The following is a 17,165-nucleotide window of genomic DNA, read 5'->3' as shown; positions in this document are numbered from 1 at the left end:
AGTTAGAGCAGCAGCAAATTCCTCTCTCCAGTCATTTAAACATGTTCCTTGTTGCTCTCTACCTGCTTAAAATGTGTCAGGACCAGCAGGCAGTCACAGCTTCTGTGAGGAACCCCATCTGCAATGGCAGAAGGAGCTGGAGAGCATTGGCTGGACGTGCTGGAGCTCTCAGCTTAGCAGCCTGCTGCTGCATTTGGGGTGCCCTGGAGTTTGTCTTTATGCTCAGCCCTACAGAAGCTTTTGCTGCATCCCACTCCTAAAATAACTGCAAGAGACAAGGTATCAGATCTGTAGCTAGGAAAAAAAGCTGTGTGTGACAATTTAATTTCTCATTGTGACACCAAGCTTCTTAGAGATTAAGTTGGAAAGGATGGTACAAAAAATAAAATGCTTTTGCAAGTTTTCTAGAATGTGACTTGATCTCCTGTCAGAGTTCTTGTTGTCCATCAATAGCTGCCTTGTTAATAAACTCATCTTTTCTTTTTTATTCCATACCAGGGGATCCATGTCAAGCTTGGAATCATGCAACAGTGGCTTCTCCCAGCTGAGTGGTGCCACCACATCTTCCAGCCAGTCCCAGAGCAGCTCCAGACTTTCCAGATAGCAGGGCCAGGGCTCTGCTGGTGAGAAAAGAGAAAAAAAATCCCTTGGGGCTTCCTGGCTGCCCCACTGCTGCTCTGTGCACCCAACCAAAGAGCCTCCAGGGGCTGAGCCTTGAGGCAGTTGTTTGTGTGACCACAGGTAGCAGCCATTTGGACACAGATGAGCTTCCTGGGAACTGTTTTAAAACATTCAAATGGCAGATTGAGAAATTTTCTATCAGCTGCCTCCTTCTCAGTGGTCTTTTTTTCAGGAATGGTGGTTTTTTTGGATGAATGGGAGTTTGCATGAATCCATGGATGACTCCACTTTAAAGGGCTCTTTCCAGTCAGTCCTTTTCCTACGTGTGGTAGAGGAGACTGATGTTGCCTTATCTGATTGAATCCTGTAGGACTAGATTATTCCTGTGTAGCAAAACTAATCCAGTTTCCTGGGTGCCCAGAATACCAATTTACACATCAGAAAGTAAAGTGGGCATTTCAGAGACTTGAAGCAAACTGTAAATACCTTAATTACAGGTAGGAGGGTTCAGGAATCAGATCCAGGTCACACCTAAAACCTCTTCTGATCTGACAAGATGCTATAAGGAAATGTCTTGGTTTTTTAAAGCCACTAAGATACAAAACTTAAAATGTTTTTTCTAGAAAGTACAGGCAGAGGACCTGCCTCCACTCAGCAGCATCTTTCTTAAAGATAGACTCTTTTTTCCTCTTTCCTCAGGTTTACAAGCAATAATTAATAGGTCTGACCCATCTCATCAAGGTGGGTGGGAACTGAATCAAATTATAAAGGGCTAAGAAAAGCAATATTTTATTTCCTGAAGGCACAAAATTTTTATGGCAGTATTATGGAACTTGCTTCTTTAAAACATGAGCTAACTTGAAGAAAACTTAAAAAAAAAAACCCAAGCATGTATGGTTTTAAGCTCTTACTGAAATGTATTTATTCAAATACTAGCTTATTTTAAATTAATTTTTAACTTATTTATAATTTCAGAAATTACTATTTATTAAATCCAGTCACCTTTTTAATGGGGTGAAGTTTGATTTAGAAAGGAATAACTGATTGTCTTCAATCTCAAGACATCTTTCTACTTGAATTCTCATCTTTGTGATCTTTGTTCTTGTGTAAAGGGCTGCACTGTTCCTAGCACTGGGGGTAAGGGCTGTGTTATCTTTCCTTGCAAGAGAAGGTCAGTCCAGTGCTTTTTGGACTCTAGAGGGTTGTGTTTTTCAGGATTAAGAAGCAAGGAATCATTTCAGGAGCTGTAACAAGAGAATTCATCTTTGTGACACACCAAAAATACCAGGTTTGTTTGAGCTGATGTGCAGCAAAGCTGCTCCTGATCCATTTATGAGCAGACAGCTACACATGTGCTTTCCACCATGGCAGCAAAATGAGAAAAGGTGTCAAACAGTCCTTTTTGGCATCATTTGCAGCTAGTGGGTGAGCTCAGGGTCCAGCTGTGCTGTGTGGAGACTCCTCACCCCCCAAGCTGGAGGTTCCCTCTGCACAGATCTGCCTGCAGAAGGGTGGTGAGGACATTGTCCCTGCCATAGTTCAGGCTGTCCCAGATGAGTGGCTTGTGTCCCATGTGGCAAATGTGGCCTAAACTGAATGAATTTCCAGTTCCCCAGCTGGGGAGCAGCACAAAAGCTTTGGACTTGGGGCAGGGGGAGGCACAGGCTGTGCTGGGAGTGTGGTTCCTTCCTCCAGCACAGCAATCCATGTGTCCATGTTTCTCAGACAAGACTTGGGGGTTTTTTTCCCCCCCTCTCACCAAGTTTTTATTGATGTTGTTGGAATCTGTGTGGTTTAAGAACAAGACACATGTCTAGCAGTTCCTTCTAACCCTGCTTTTTTTTAATAACTGGTATTGAAGCAGCAGCCATTGACAAAGAGAGAAGAGCCTCAGTATTTGGAACGATGGGAGATGATGAGCTTTAAGTTTATAGAAGTTGCTTGGGGGGTTGTTTGGTTTTGTGGTTTGTTTTTTATTTTTTTTCTAAAGGATTGGAGCCAAGGGAATTTCTCTCCTGCCTTGCACCACTCACTGCAAGGGCATAATAGGTAACTTAGTTAAGCAGGACTCCAGGAGGGTTCTGATTGCAGAGTTCCCCAGTGGTTCTGTGGACTTTGCCATCTTTCCCAATGGATGCAACTTCCATCTCTGGCATCTCAGGATAACTGAAGCCTGTGAAGTGAGAAAGGTGCTGCCTTTGCTCTGGAAAATCAAAAGTTTCAGAATCAAAAGTGCATCTATATCTGTAATGGAAAAATCCTTTACCCATAAATAATTCTGATGCTAGGAATAGTTTCAAGCTGACTCCCAAAGCCATGAGAGCAAGGGTTTGGCCTCCGAGCTTCATCTTCCCTTTGCTTGTTTCAGTATTTCAGCTTTTTGTGGCTTCTTCCAAGGTTTGTCACATCCCATGGTGATAACATTCCCATTCCCTGCATATCCTTTGGTTTGCTCTGGTTAAAAATCTCTTCCATAGGACTAGATTAAATATTAATTAATTGTAAAATGTGGCATGTTCTCCCACCAGCTAAGAGTTGTAGGGGTTGAACTCTTGTCAGTAAGGCACCTGGAGCTTGACAGCTGCCAGCACTCCCCCCAGCTGGCTCTGGGGACCTCATGGTTTTCCTCTTGCTCCTCCCTGGTCCTGCTCTTCTCTCCTCTGCCCCACAAGAGAGCAGCACAGGGCTGGGAAGCAGTTGTGATCTCTCCCTTGACAGTTTTAAGCAGAATTGCCTGGGTTATTCCATCTACCAGTTTACTTGGCAACCAGTTTAAATAATGTAATACACTTTTTTTTTTTTTTTTCTTCCCCTGAATGTTCACACAAGAGAGAGCAACAGCCTGGATGCTCTGCTGTACTTTTTAAACCTGACTTTGCAGACAGAAAGAGGATTCTACTTAAACACCCCTTAAACACTTCCCTTCCCCCCCCCAAAAAAAAAAAAACAAACCCTGCTATCAGTGTGTTTAAGAAAACCAAACATGCTCTTTTCTTCACTGCAACCTCTTGTGGGTTGAGACTGGGAGGAGTTCTGGGTTCTGCCTCTCTGGGAGCCACTCATCTCTTCTATTTACATCTCTTAAAGCTAGGACCTTAAAAACTAGACTCCAGTTTTGGGTGCTGAGCTTAGAGATGCATCCAGGCCCTTCCTGCTCCCAGCTCAGGCTGTGTTCAGGGAACCAGCTGGGTACTTCACACTGGGGCTTCTCCTTGTTCCCAAATATCCCACATCCAAACCACAATGCCTACCTCAAGGAGCTGTTGCCATAGAATCATAGAATTGGCTGGGTTGGAAGGGACCTCAGAGATCATCAAGTCCAACCCTTGATCCACTCCCACTGCAGTTCCCAGCCCATGGCACTCAGTGCCACATCCAGGCTCTTTGGAAATATCTCCAGACACGGAGAATCCACTACTACCCTGGGCAGCCCATTCCAATGCCTGATCACCCTCTCCAGAAAGAAATTCTTTCTAATCTCCAACCTAAACCTCCCCTGGCACAACTTGAGACCCTGCCCTCTTGTCTTGCTGAGAGTTGCCTGGGAAAAGAGCCCAACCCCCCCCTGGCTCCAACCTCCTTTCAGGGAGTTGTAGAGAGTGATGAGGTCTCCTCTGAGCCTCCTCTTTTCCAGCCTCAACACCCCCAGCTCCCTCAGCCCTTCCTCACAGGACTTGTGCTGGATCCCTTCACAGCCTCCTTGCTCTTCTCTGGACCTGCTCCAGCACCTCAATCTCCTTCCTGAGCTGAGGGGCCCAGAACTGGACACAGGACTCAAGCTGTGGCCTCACCAGGGCTGAGCACAGGGGCAGAATCCCTTCCCTGGACCTGCTGGCCACACTGTTCCTGAGCCAGCCCAGGATGCCATTGGCCTTCTTGGCCACCTGGGCACACTGCTGGCTCCTGTTCAGCTTCCTGTCAATCCAGACTCCCAGTTCCCTTTCTGCCACTCTGTGCCCAGCCTGGAGCTCCCCATGGGGTTGTTGTGGCCAAAGTGCAGGACCTGGCAGAAGGGATCTCAAGAGAAGGTCCCTGGGTCAGAGGGTTGTGCTGTTGTTCACACTTCAGGGTGGCCCTGGGTGAGACTTTTATGCTCAATTTTTACAGCCCTTTCCTGGCTTCTGTCCCACCAGGGCTGGGAGAGGCAAACACAGATCCTGTCACCAGTGGGATGGATGCTGGGCTTGGGGCAAAGCTGGAATGCAGTAACTAGAAATGTTTTGCTGCTGTTCAGGTTTGTAAAGGGCTTTTTTTTTAAACTGCTGGCAGCAGAACAGCTGAGCCTGGGGTGAAGGACCCTGGAGAGTCCAGCTCAGGGGGGGTGGAAGATCAGAAGTGACAGATGTATTCCTGCTGCTCTTTGCCAGGGGTGAAGCTCCTGCCTGACACTTTTGTGTCAGGAGAACAGGTCCTGGTGGTGTTTCTTGGCTTCAGAGCAGTGGGGATTGCTCAGGAGGGAAGAGAATTGACCACAGTCCCTTTGGCTGCAGAGGTGCAGACACAGCCTGTTTGGCTGGTTGGGTTCTGTTGATTCCCTTTCAGTAAAAAAAAAAAAAAAAAAGAGCTTTTAATAAGAGTTTATAAACCCTGATTTGTTTATTCATTAGAAGATTTTTGAGAATGCCAAAATCCAGTCATCTGAAATCAATCATGCTTCAATTCAGGATGTCAGGAAGGGAGTGGTGACCCCAAGTGCCCCCTGGGGTGTGAAGCTGCTGGGTGCTGCCATGGCCAGACAGGAATCCCTGAGCTCCAGATGTGTTTTTCCAGCTCACACTTTTAATACATGGACTGTGAGCCATACAATGCAAGAAACAGCTCTTAGATTTTAAGGACTACAATTGAAAAGTGCTTGTTAAAAGATTCCTGCATGCTTTAATATTCTTCCAAAATGTTTGTGATGATTCTTAGACCTGATTATTTCTCTTCTTGGAAGGCTGAATTGGAATGGTGACCCAGGTTGGCTTTTAATGGCATCAACATCCAAGCTGATAGATATCTCAGTTAAATGGGCATTATTTTTTTTTAGCAAGCACTGTCTTACTTCCTCTCCCTTGCAGCTGTCTTCATTTTTATATATATGAAAGCCTTGATTTTCCACAACCAAAAAAAACCCCAAACACCCTTGAAGAGCACACTAGCAGAAGGCAGAGTGCTTTGTAACGTGTTACTTGACAACAAATGTACTTAGCTACAACATTTTGTAGGTTCTGGTAGGAGCTGTAAAGTTCTGTATGTTGGAAATAAAAAAAGCATCTCTCAAGAACATGTCTGATTGATGCAACTGTTCAATTTAGGGTAAACTCTGAAGATTTAACCCTGTGTGCTGCTCTTTGTCCACAGAAGCAGAGGTAAGTCTTGCTTGTGTTTGGTTATTCCTACTTTTTAACTAAAATGGTGTTTAGTTCTCTGTAGAATCAGCATTTTTTATTTCCCTAGCACAGAGAGGGCCACATCCCAGTCCTGCCATGCTGTAAGTTCTTTAAAATGAAAAGGGCCCATGCCTCTGAGGAGCCAGCTGGGATTTACTGGGAAAGGATCCCATCATTCTTCTGCAGCTGAGGATTAAGAATTCAGGTGTCAGGCAGTTATTACTAAGAGAGTTTATTCAAGTTTCAAATAGTCTTCTGTAAATAATAGAAAAATAGAATCTCCCATTGTTCATCTGATGCCAGCAGTGGCACAAAAATTAGCAGAGCCTTGAAGAGGTAAAAACGGAGGAGACAGAAATGTTAATATCCAGGCTCAGACAGGCTTTTAGCCCCCCACCCCCCCTTTTGCAGCATTAAAGGTTAATTTCCTCTCATATGGAAGCAAACTAAAATAGTGTGTGTTAAAAAAAACAACAAAAAAACACTGTGCAAAGATGTATTCTGATTTCCAGCTGAGATCTTGGGTTCCTTGCAGTCCTTCCTGGGGGGGGGGTGGTCCTGGCTGTCCCACCAGGTCTGGGTGGTACCTGGGCAGAGGATGTTGGCTTCTGGAGGACAGGAGAGAATGCAAGAATTGACATTTTCAACTGAAAAGGTGCTGTAAGAACCCATCAAAAATGCAGTGCTCATCACACACCTATTTAGCTACTTCTGGGAAAAAGGATTCAGTAAGAAAACCCTGTAGGCCTGCAGCTGGCACAGGTCAGGTGAGAAAAGGTGCAGGAACACCCCAAGCCTGGGTGTCAGCCCCTGAGCCTCTCTCAGAGGCCAACAGGAAGAATGCTGTGGCTTTCTGTGTGCTGAATGTGTTTCAGCATTTTAAACCAACTTTTTTTCAGGTTTCTGACTGAGGTCTGAGCTGACCAGACAGTTAAAGACTACAACATCCTTAAGTCAGCTTCCTTAAGCCCAGCTTTATGCTACAAGGCATATTTTGCTGCTTCAAAAATACCTGAGTGCTGAGGTGAGAAGGGACCTATGGCTTCTGTTCCTCACCTGTTTCCCTCAAAGTGTGGAGGGAACCAGCCCATTTCTTTTCCTGCTGCAGCAGTGGAATTCCCTCAGCCACCTGGGAAGCTGGAAGATGCCCTGAATCTTTTCATGGCTGCTAATTGCAGGGTCTGGAGCAGCAGGAAGGGAGCTGTGTCCTCAGCAGGAGCAAGGGAGCTCCTTGGCTGAGGGATCTTTCTGCTGCTTTGGGCTAGGCAGCAGTTTTAGGCTGTAGATCTGAACAACCTCTGTAAAAAAAAAAAACCCTCAGTGCTGAGTGGCAGCAGAGGTGCAGAGTGAAATACCTCATCTCTGGTCCTGAATGTCTTCTGTCTCACAGGCAGCAGAGGTGGAGGTGTGAGTGGCATCCCCGTTCAGCTCCCTCAGGGGGTGGTACAGATAATCCCCACCCTCCCGGTGCCTCTCTGACCTGGCCTTGAGGAGAAGGCCCACATTGCCCATGGCACTGATCACCAGAAGCACAGCTAAGGCAGAGGTCATGGAAACCCACGTTTTTCTGTCAGATGAGAAAAAAAAAGCCATGTAAGCACCATCTCTTGACCTGCTTTCACGTGTTCCCAGTCTGCAGGCTGCAGGTGACTTCTCAAGGTTGGTGCTCCCTCCTCTGTCACCAGCTGCTTGTTCCGCTCTCAAGCAGGTGAAAATGTGCCTGTGAAAAGCTGTAAGTAGCTGGTTTGAGTTTGGTTAAGAAGTGCCCAGCTGTGCCTGCAGAGCAACTGGAGCTTCACCAGTCCTCCAGGAGCTGCTGGGCTTTTGGGACTCTGTACATGCAGTGCCTTGGAGTAAAAGGAAAGGTGGCTGGGGGGTTAATAGGGGGTTCTGCTCTTACAACTGGGTTTTTATCACCTTGCCTTCTCTATTGTCACCTGTGACACTGTGGGTGACAGAACCAAGTGAGGACCCAGGGAAGCAGCAGGGCTGACACTGCCTGACACTCAGGAGGTGCTGTGAGCAGCTCCAAATGGCAGTGAGCACGGGAGGGCAGGACTGTGTATGCTGGGTACAACACTTACTCTGACAGAGGGAACTTTTCTTTGCTCCTTCCTTTACTCAGGGAAGCCAAACACTGCCCAGCTGGAAAACAGAGAGGGAAGAAAGGCAGTGTTGAGAGGAGGGTGTAAAATCCCACTAAAAAAAAAGAGCAAGCTTGGGTAAGGTGACAGCCAGCCAGAGCTGAGAACTAAGCTCACAGAACATGATGCACCCAAACTGCTCTCCCAAATGTTTTTGTTGTGGGGTTTTTTTACTGTTTTTTGTTTCTTTTAAGCCACAACTGCTGTGCTCAGAAGTACCTTTGTTCAATTGGTCCTGGACTGCCCACTTGTAGGTGATGTTGCAGCTGCCTGTCACCCGGTCACAGGGACATGTGTGTTCACAGGCACATTGGTTCTGGCAGTTTGGCCCATACCAGCCCATGGGACACTCTGGGGAATTAATCACAAAGAGGTTAATCACTATCAAGGCTCCAGGTGCTCTGAAACCATCCTGCTGATCCCTGCAGCTCCTCCCAGCCCAGCTCTGCCTCTTCCCCAAGTGCCCCAGCCCAGCCCCAGGAAGGGTGGGCATGCTGGCAGCTTCAGGAGAGGCTCAAACCTCCCCTACAGCTCCCCAAGGTGTCTGTGCTGCACAGAAATCTCTGCCCTTCTTCCTTCCTGTGCATTTTTTTTCCCCCTGCCACCTCTGAGCTACAGCCCTGCTCTTCAGCTGGAGCAGCAGCTGAGTCTGAAAAAGAAGCAAAGACTGGGGTTGGAGTACAAGCTCCCAGAGGGCTTTCTGGCTGTGCTGAGCAGCCAGGACCCCTGGCAAGGCCTGTTCTGCCCCTCCTGCTTCCTCCAGCAACCTGAAAGCATCAAAGGGTGACTTGATGGCTGTTTTGTTTGTGTCAAGGAGTTTTTGTAAAACTGGGATGGGGCTGACTGCTGTGTTCTCAGCACAGGAACACTCACTGATAACACAGGGGGGTTGCACACCCACCCTGTCAGGAACTTGTTGTAGTCAGATCCCCTGGGGCCTCCAGCACTTCAGAAAAGCTGAGGGGGTTGCACAAGCCAGAACACTGCCAGCACTGTGAGCAGCAGCACAGCACAGGTGAGTTCAAAGGTTGTCAGCCAGGGGCCCTGTGGAGCATTTTGACACTGCCCTGGGTCACCTGAACCCAGGTGGTGGGGAATCCTTGGATCTCCAGGCAGGGTCTGGGGCAATACCCTCCCCGGAAGGAGAGGTGAATATTCATGTTCTACACTCCCAGGCTGGGGGAAGCAACACACAGGGCTGAGGGGAGCAGAGACTAAATGGGAACTCACAATTTTCTAATAATGAAGGAAAATAATTTCCTTTTTGCTGCCTCCTTTTTTTTTTCAAGCCCCTCTGAGCAGCTCTTACCTTGCTCACAGCTGGTGCCATAGTACCCAGCTGGGCAGGAGCAGGTTCCATGCACAGGGTCACAGGAGCCACCATTCTGGCACTGGCATTTCTGGGTGCAAGCATCCCCATAGAAACCATGAGTGCAAGCTGCAGGAGACAAGTCCAGATCCCATCAGGGTTCTGGTGAGGAGGGCAAGCAACCCCACTTCTGCTTACACCCACTGAGGAGCCCCTGGTACAGGGTACTGAGGCTGCTCAGAGCAGCAGCTGAACCTGTACCCTGGTGGAGAAGCAAGGGCTCCAAGTGCTTTGCACTGAGCCAAATACAGGATGTTCAGGCTACAGCTGACAGAGGAAAGCCACACTGGGCAGTTTTCCCTTCATTGCTCCCTCCCAGCCAAGAAGATCCCCCCAGCACTGCAGGCAGCAGCTCCCAGTGACTCTGAGGGAGTGGAGTGGCTCAGCCTTACCTTCACTGCAGTTCCTGCCCATCCAGCCAGCATCACAGAGGCATCCAGCTGTGCAGACACAAACAGGCATGGACAACACAGGCTTAGGAACAGCAGGCACTCCAACCCAGGAGCCTCTCCTTCTTCAGGTGAGCTAACCTCTTAACTTTTCCTGCCTTTGCCAGGGAACCCACAGGAGAGGAATCCTGACCTGGCAGGCAGATCCCCCTGCAGCTGCCAGACCCAACAGAACCTCCCTCTGACTGGATTTTGAGAGATTCCCTCTGGGGCAGCCCAGCAACACCCAGGAGCACTGCTCCATCCCCTCACTGCAGAGCAACCTTGGCTGTGAGTTCCATCAGGGAGGCACAAAAGGAACAGGAGCAAGGGACTGAGCAGCCAGAGCAGAGCAGAAGCTGGGGGTGCACGTTACAGCACTCCCTGGATTCTAAATGAGTTCAGAGAAGAGCAGCAATTGCCCACTCGTAAAACCAGTGAAGCATGAGAAGGAACAGTAAGGGGAGGGTACAGAGCTCAGGTATTCTGTCTCACAGTGTGATACACTGTCCTCCCCATCAACAGCTTCACAAACCAGGGGGACAACCCCAGGGAGCAGAAAGGGAAACTGAGGCACTGAATTTGAAGACAAATCCTGTTCCAGTGTCCAGGTCTCAGGCCCAGGGAACCTGCTCTGACCAGCTCTGCTGAGGCAGAGGGGAGAGCAACTTGGTGCAGGTAGAAGGTATGGCAAGGGCTGAGGCAGCAGCTCCAGCTGGCTCCCAGTGCCTGGCCATGGACTGGCCAGACAGTCAGCTCCCACAGCCCTGAACACCTGGGAAGCCTCTCCAAGGAATTCTGTTCCTGGCAATGATGGGAGCAGCTGCTGCTGGTGCCAGCTCATGAGACCTCCGTGTCTCCACAGCAGAGGACACCCTGAACCAGCAGGAGTGCACTCAGAAACATGCTAAACCCACCCAGGGGACCTGCTAGGCAGGGCAGGGACATTCCCAGCTACACACCCACCCAGGGCCCTGCTCTCCTCAGAGCCACCCACAGGCACCTCCCTCCCTGGAAGTTTTTTCCCCACCAGAGACTCACAGTCGGTGCAGACCCCATGCAGGCTGCAGTTGGAAGGGCCACAGTCTAAGATGTCACAGGCTGGGCCTCTCCAGAAGTCCCCAGTGCAATGGCAGTGCCCTTCCAGGCAGTCCCCGTGGCTGCTGCAGTCAGCAGGCTGGCAGGCAGGCTCGTGGACGCAGATGATGGTGGAGATGTTCCGAGGGCAGCGCCACATGTTGTCAAAAGGGCTGGGGACAGAAGAGAGGAACCACCAGGGAGGGGTGTGAGAACAGGGCTGCTCCCAGCCCTGGGTGAAACCACTTGGTAGAACCCCTGGAATTTTCATCCTGGTTCACGCTGTCAAAGGAGAACATCAACCATGGGAAAAGGTAACTGTGAGACTCAACGTGAGTCGGTGTTTTAACTGAGTGGTTTTAAGTGCTGTTGGCCAGGAGCCATTTCAAACACAGAGTTAAAGAAAGCAAAGTGCAAACTCTCCCTATAAGCAGACCCAGCTTCTCTGGTTGTGGCATTCAACTCCTCTTTTCTTGAGGTTATTTGCTGTGAGTGACTGTTGTGGTTACAGCAGGCTTGGTTCTCAACAGCCAGACTGCAAGTGGAATTTTGTCTCTCTTGATGTTTACAGTCAGAAATGACTGAACAGCTAAGTTCTAAGTAAAATATTCCTTAGGTACCCTCACATGAGGCAGGGTCTCCTGGTCAGTGTTTCTCTTCCATAATAATCAGATCTCTGCTAATATGTTCAGTTCTTAATCTCTCAGTCTAAGAGCTGCTGCTTTATCTGCTCCCACATCAGGCCACTCAACCATGCCAAACAGCTTTGCTGCACGACTGAAAACAGCTCAACTGTTGTAATCCAGGGCTGACTAAGTGGAAAAAACCCACACTGTCACTACTACAGGGCTTAACATTTTCAGAGTCACTCTCTGCCTCACAACCTGTCACTTCCCTTCAGGCTGTGCTCCGCCAGCAAGGCAGTGACTCCCCCCCTGCAGAAGAGAGGGGCAGGATTGGGCTCTGCAGCCCTGGGCACAGCCTGCCAACACCTACCAGTGCTCAGAAGGGTAACTGGCAAGGGTTCCATTCAGGACCAGTGTTGCAGAGCCTCCCCCATCCAGGTTGATAGCATTGATGAGTCCCTGCTGCTTCAGGAATTCAGCCATTTCCCAGAGGTTGACCCTGCAAATAGGAAACAGTTGTTTGGTGCTCATCCCTGCTGCCTGACTTCACTGAAGCTGCTGCACTAGAAGGGTGGTTCCTCCTCTCCACAGGAGGGGGGAAGCTCTCCTGTCCCAGGTACAGCCTCTTCTGGTTCTGCCACAGGGACACCCAACAGCAGTGTCTTCATCTGACCTCTTGAGCTCTGCAAGTCTCTCCCTTAAACCCATACTGCTGCCTCCAGTTCCAGTGACATGATCTAAAGAACCACCTTGGACCTGGCCCAAGACCTTACCATGACCCTGGCCTTACCCTCTGGATTCTGTCTGTCCATCCATGTGAACCAGGACCAGCTGGCCCTGCTGGTCATGTCCCACTGCTGTCCTGGCTGATATCACATTGATGAACTTCTCGAAGGTTCCTGTGCAGGACAGGGAACAATTGGGGCATCAGCTGGATGATGGAAGAGGCTGTTTAGACAAAACAGCTCCCAGCAAGGAGCTCATCTGAGCTGAGACACGATGAGAATGCAGCTCAGGCTCCTCTGGTTCATCCAGGCCCACCTAGGAACAACATTTCCACTGTTGCTCAGTTTCTGCCTGGCATAGGGACAGAGAATGGGATGTACAAGCCCCTGGTTTTAAACTCTTTTAAGAGGCATCTGCTTTTGAGTATTTTCTGGACAATTATTAACACCAATCATGCTGCCAGCATTTACAATCCTCAGCAAATTCTTTCCAACAACCCTGAACAGGTGAGTGCAGCCTCATCTTGCAGCCTGGTCCTTGTGCTGCACCTACTGCAGACTCAGGGAGAGGGAGGGGGGGGAAAGTAGCACAGAAATTGAGACCTCTGCAACAAGACAACATGGTTTTCAGTGTTATCTCCCCTCCCCCCAGCAGCCCCATCAGGACAGTCTATCCCTGGGATGAAGTGGGGTTTTACAGTCTCTACCTGTGGTTTGAATGTCACCACACTCAGCCACTTGACTCTGGCTGATGTACACTTCTCCATCTCTGAGGAGCCAAACCACCCCGCTCACAAGCTGCACAAAGGGGTTTGCTTCATCCAAGACATCTTCCTCAGACAGGTAGCTGGGAAAGAGAGAGCAGGAGGGGTTACCCACAGTCACAGCAGTGTCACTGCCTCTTCTGCTGCAGCCAGCAGGCTACAGAAGCAGGGAGAAGGTGGCTGAATGAATTCCAGCTGCACGCAAAACCAGAGGCCAAGCTGTGTGACACAACACTTCAGCAGCCAGTGGACCCTGTTCTCTGCTGTTCTGCACAAAACCATCAGTAATGATGGTCCCAGACCACTGTGCCTGAAGCAACTCCTGCCAACCATGCAGCCAGTGCACCCCAGCCAGGGAAATAAGGGCAGAAAAGCATCTGGTGAGGGCAGAGACACTGCCAAGCACCTGGGGATCTGTGGAAGCAGCTGGTAACACCTTGCTGTCTGTCAGCTGCCATTCTGCACAGCAGTGACACCAAACAGCTTTTCAGAGGGTTTTCAGCTGAGGGGAAACACAGCTGGATGCCCCCAGCTCCCCTCTGCCTGGGAAGAGCTTCCAACACCCCTGCAGACAGCAAAACCTTTGCCTGAGCAGCCAAAGGACTGCTCCCTATTTCCATGATCAGTGCTGTGCCCCTGGGGAGCCACAGCCTGGCTGGCTGGGAAGCAGTAGAAAGCAGAAAACTGAAAAGCCTTCTGTTCACTGAGCTCCTGGGGATCTTTAACCTTCTGCTGAAAAGGCCACACCACAGAGCACAGGCAGACCAGGACACGCCTGGATTTCTGCTGGACAGTAAGTAACTTGAGACAAACTTTGTTACTGCAAAGGGTGGTCTGTCACAGGAACAGCTCTGCTCCATCCTCAGATGTTCAAAACCTGACTGGACATGGCCCTGAGCAACCTGTGCTGAGCAGAGTGTTGGGTGAGGCACTTCCAGAAGTCCCTTCTGGGATGTGGGCAGAGCAGTTAAATTGCTGCCTCTTCTCTGGGGGTTAGACAGAGGCCTCTTGCCCTTCTAAGCCTTCTGGTGTATCTCAGCATCTCGGGAATGGAGACATGGGAAACACCTCCTCTGCATCCCAGCAAAAAAGCCAATGGACAGAGGGATGGGGATACAGGCAGGGCAGTTCTCATCCAAGTGCTCCAAGCATCCCCATGCTGTGAGGAGAGAGGCCAAGGAGGCAGTGCCTGTGCAGGACTTCCAGCCTCCATGATTCCTAGGGATCTGCAGGGAAGAAAGAGCCTCTCTCCCAACATCTCCCCAGCTCCTTACCCGAACACCATGGTGCCATCCTTCCGGATGCCAAACTGAGCGTTTTGCACCCCTCCGGAATTTCTCACCAGCTTCCCATCGCTCACCACGTTCCCCAGGCACTCTCCAGTTTCCATGTTGAAGTAGCCACCGTTCTGGGCCACCAGGCACCCCCGGAGCTTCGCTGTCTCCTCCACCGTGGCCCTGCGGTGAGCCTGGCAGCCCCCCGGGCCCCCCGGCTCCAGCACCGAGAAAGTCCTCAGGGGGTCCCTGACGAAGGTGAAATGGCCGTAGACGGCTTTGCGGTCGCTGCCCTCCGGGGGGATGTAGGACACGAAGGTTCTGGTGGTAGCCACGGGGCCACTCGTCCTGTTGTCGCTGGGCCAGGCTTCGTGGGTGACGTTTCCGTAGCGCAGGGGTTGGCAGTCCCGGACGTGGCGGTGGGAATGGCGGGGGCCGTGGTGGGATGAGGGGTAGGGCTGAAGGAGAGGGGCTGTCACGGGGCTCCTGACAAAGAGAACCCCCGGTTATACAGCGGGTCCTGGGGAGGCACCGGGATGGGAAGGCATCGCAACCACGCCGAGGATTCCCCGGTACCGAGATGCCACCCGGTGAGGAGGGACACATGGACATAGAGACACACGGACACACAGATACACACACACAGACACAGGCATACTTACACACAGACACATACACAGACGCAGACACACATACATACCAACACAGACACAGATACACACAGGCACACACACACACAGGCACAGAACACACACAGAGACACACAGGCACACACAGACAGACACTCACACACAGACAGGCAGCGGATGCGGGTACTCACCCAGCTCCACACGCCGCCTGCAGCCACCCCAGCGCCGCCAGCACCGCAGCCACCGCCGCGCTCCCCGCCAGCCCCGGCCCCATCCGCCGCCCCGCGCCCCCGCCCGCCGCCATCTTGGCGGGAGCTGAGCGGGCGCAGCGCCCCCTGGCGGCCCGGAGAGGTCACTCGGAGCCGTCACCACCGCCCCGGCCCTGGCGGAGGGATCGCGTGTGAGGGGAGAGGGGGAAAGAAATGCCCGGAAAGTCGCTTGTTTCGGTAAAAAGCCGGGGTCTGCCTGGGTAGGGTGATGTAGACGAGTCCCGGGGCAGTTGTCACCTCGGAGTGGACCCGCTTGCTGTTCCTGAGAGGTGAAGACAGCGAAGAGCAGCGAGGAAACGCGGCGGGGTGCTGGGCTGCAGCGTGAGGGCATCGCCAGCAGAGAGAGAGAGAGAGGACATCATCTGCAGCCCCTGGTCAGACCACACCGGGGGTATTGCGTTCAGTTTTGGTCCCTGCTAGACAAAAAGGATGTGGACAGGCTGGAGAGGGTCCAGAGAAGGGCCACAAGGATGATCAGAGGTCTGGAGCACCTGCCAAACGAGGAGAGGCTGAGAAAAGTGAGTCTGTGCAGCCTGGAGAAGGCTCAGGGGAGGCCTTGTTGTGATGTTCAGTGCTTAAAGGGGGCTACAAAGCAGATGGAGACTCCTGATTTCCAAGGAATCCCATGGACAAGACAAGGGGAAATGAGCACAAGTTGCTCCTGGGAAGATTCCCCTTGGACACCAGAGGGAAATTTTTCCCCATGAGGACAGTCAGACCTTGGAATGGTCTCCCAGGGAAGCGGTGGATTCCTCCACTTTGGAAAGTTTTAAGTCTCAGCTTGGGACATCTCAGATACACAATGATATCAGAAGGGTTGGAGCAGATGATCCTTGAGGTCCCTTCCAACCTGACACTCTGTGAGTCCTCACAGTCTGACCTTCCCTCATCACTGTCTCTCACAGCAGGAGCTATGTCTCTCAGACAACATAAATAACTATAGATTCACCATCCTCATTTGGAGGATTAGGATTTTGTCCATTTTCCAGAAGGAAAAAAAAATAGCTAATTTGTCTAATAATTACTAATTTGAATTTGCCAGTGGCAAACTCTATATTCTGGCCCTTCTCTTCCTGATTCATTTATTTCCCTTATTCCTCTTCTATGTTCACATCTGGAAAACTGGATGGAAGTAAGAAGGTTTTTCTATAACATATACCTGTACCTCTCTGAAAACATGTCTAAGCCGGCACAAATCAGTCAGGAGAAATTATCTTTTGGAAGTTGTATAAAAATTTCCTTTTCTTTTTACCTTCACCCTTTCCTTAGGGATTTCTTGGGTGCAGTAAGTGAGGTTAAAAGGCAGCAACTGAAAGACAGGTACAGAGTTTTGAGTGGTAGAGGATGGGATGGGTAGAGAAAGGGGCATTTTTAAAAAGTATTTTCCCTTCAGAGAGAAGGTGGAGGCTTGGCAGAACAATTCCATGCTGTGGCTATGTCTGGCACTAGCTGTGGTCCTAGCATGAAAGGTAGAGCAGCTCTCATCAGGTGAGGTCCAGCAGGTGCACAGTTCATGTCACAGCAAGTACTAAACAGAGTAAAATTAATTTGAAGCAGCTTGAGGCTGGGGAGTCCTACCCTTGAAAGAGTCCTTTCATTTTCAGCACAGTAAAGCATCAAAAGAGGCTGTGGGCTCAGGGCTAGGCTACCTCCAGGACCATTTCAGGCTACAAACTGAGCTTATTCTGCCAGTGACTCCTTTCATCTCCACTGTGGCAGGGGTTACACTTTAGAAACTGAGCCATCAGGAGAACAAACACAGGATTCAGGTTTCCTTGCTGTCAAAAATGGCAATAGTTTATCATATGACAGTAGAGCACAGCTTTGGTAGCCTGAACCCTTTGAAGTCACGTTCATGTCACGTGTT

General features: G+C 50.3%; 2 protein-coding genes across 5 annotated transcripts in view; one reads left to right on the top strand and one right to left on the bottom strand.

Annotated features, from left to right (window-relative positions):
- Window positions 1-3,555, top strand: part of SEC14L5 (SEC14 like lipid binding 5) — a 38,261-nt gene extending 34,706 nt beyond the window's left edge. For 3 of the 4 annotated variants that reach the window (XM_030460184.1, XM_030460185.1, XM_030460182.1), the window contains one exon: window positions 499-3,555. In XM_030460184.1, the coding sequence (XP_030316044.1) occupies window positions 499-604 (106 nt within the window). In that variant the 3' untranslated portion in view covers window positions 605-3,555. The remainder of the gene's footprint in view (window positions 1-498) is intronic. The other variant, XM_030460183.1, reaches the window with a different exon arrangement.
- A 2,471-nt stretch (window positions 3,556-6,026) lies between these two features.
- NAGPA (N-acetylglucosamine-1-phosphodiester alpha-N-acetylglucosaminidase) lies at window positions 6,027-15,333 on the bottom strand. Its single transcript, XM_030460039.1, has 12 exons — window positions 15,221-15,333; window positions 14,401-14,886; window positions 13,070-13,209; window positions 12,428-12,536; window positions 12,008-12,136; window positions 10,976-11,184; window positions 9,899-9,946; window positions 9,447-9,575; window positions 8,357-8,488; window positions 8,078-8,138; window positions 7,349-7,560; window positions 6,027-6,601 (listed from the first exon to the last, which is right to left on the bottom strand). Exons 1-11 carry the CDS (start codon window positions 15,331-15,333, stop codon window positions 7,350-7,352), a joined length of 1,767 nt encoding a protein of 588 aa, XP_030315899.1. The 3' UTR covers window positions 6,027-6,601; window position 7,349.
- Window positions 15,334-17,165: the final 1,832 nt, after the last annotated feature.

Source organism: Calypte anna, chromosome 14 (assembly GCF_003957555.1).
Source record: "Calypte anna isolate BGI_N300 chromosome 14, bCalAnn1_v1.p, whole genome shotgun sequence".
Taxonomy (NCBI): Eukaryota; Metazoa; Chordata; class Aves; order Apodiformes; family Trochilidae; genus Calypte; species Calypte anna.
This window is presented reverse-complemented; position numbering and strand designations above follow the sequence as displayed.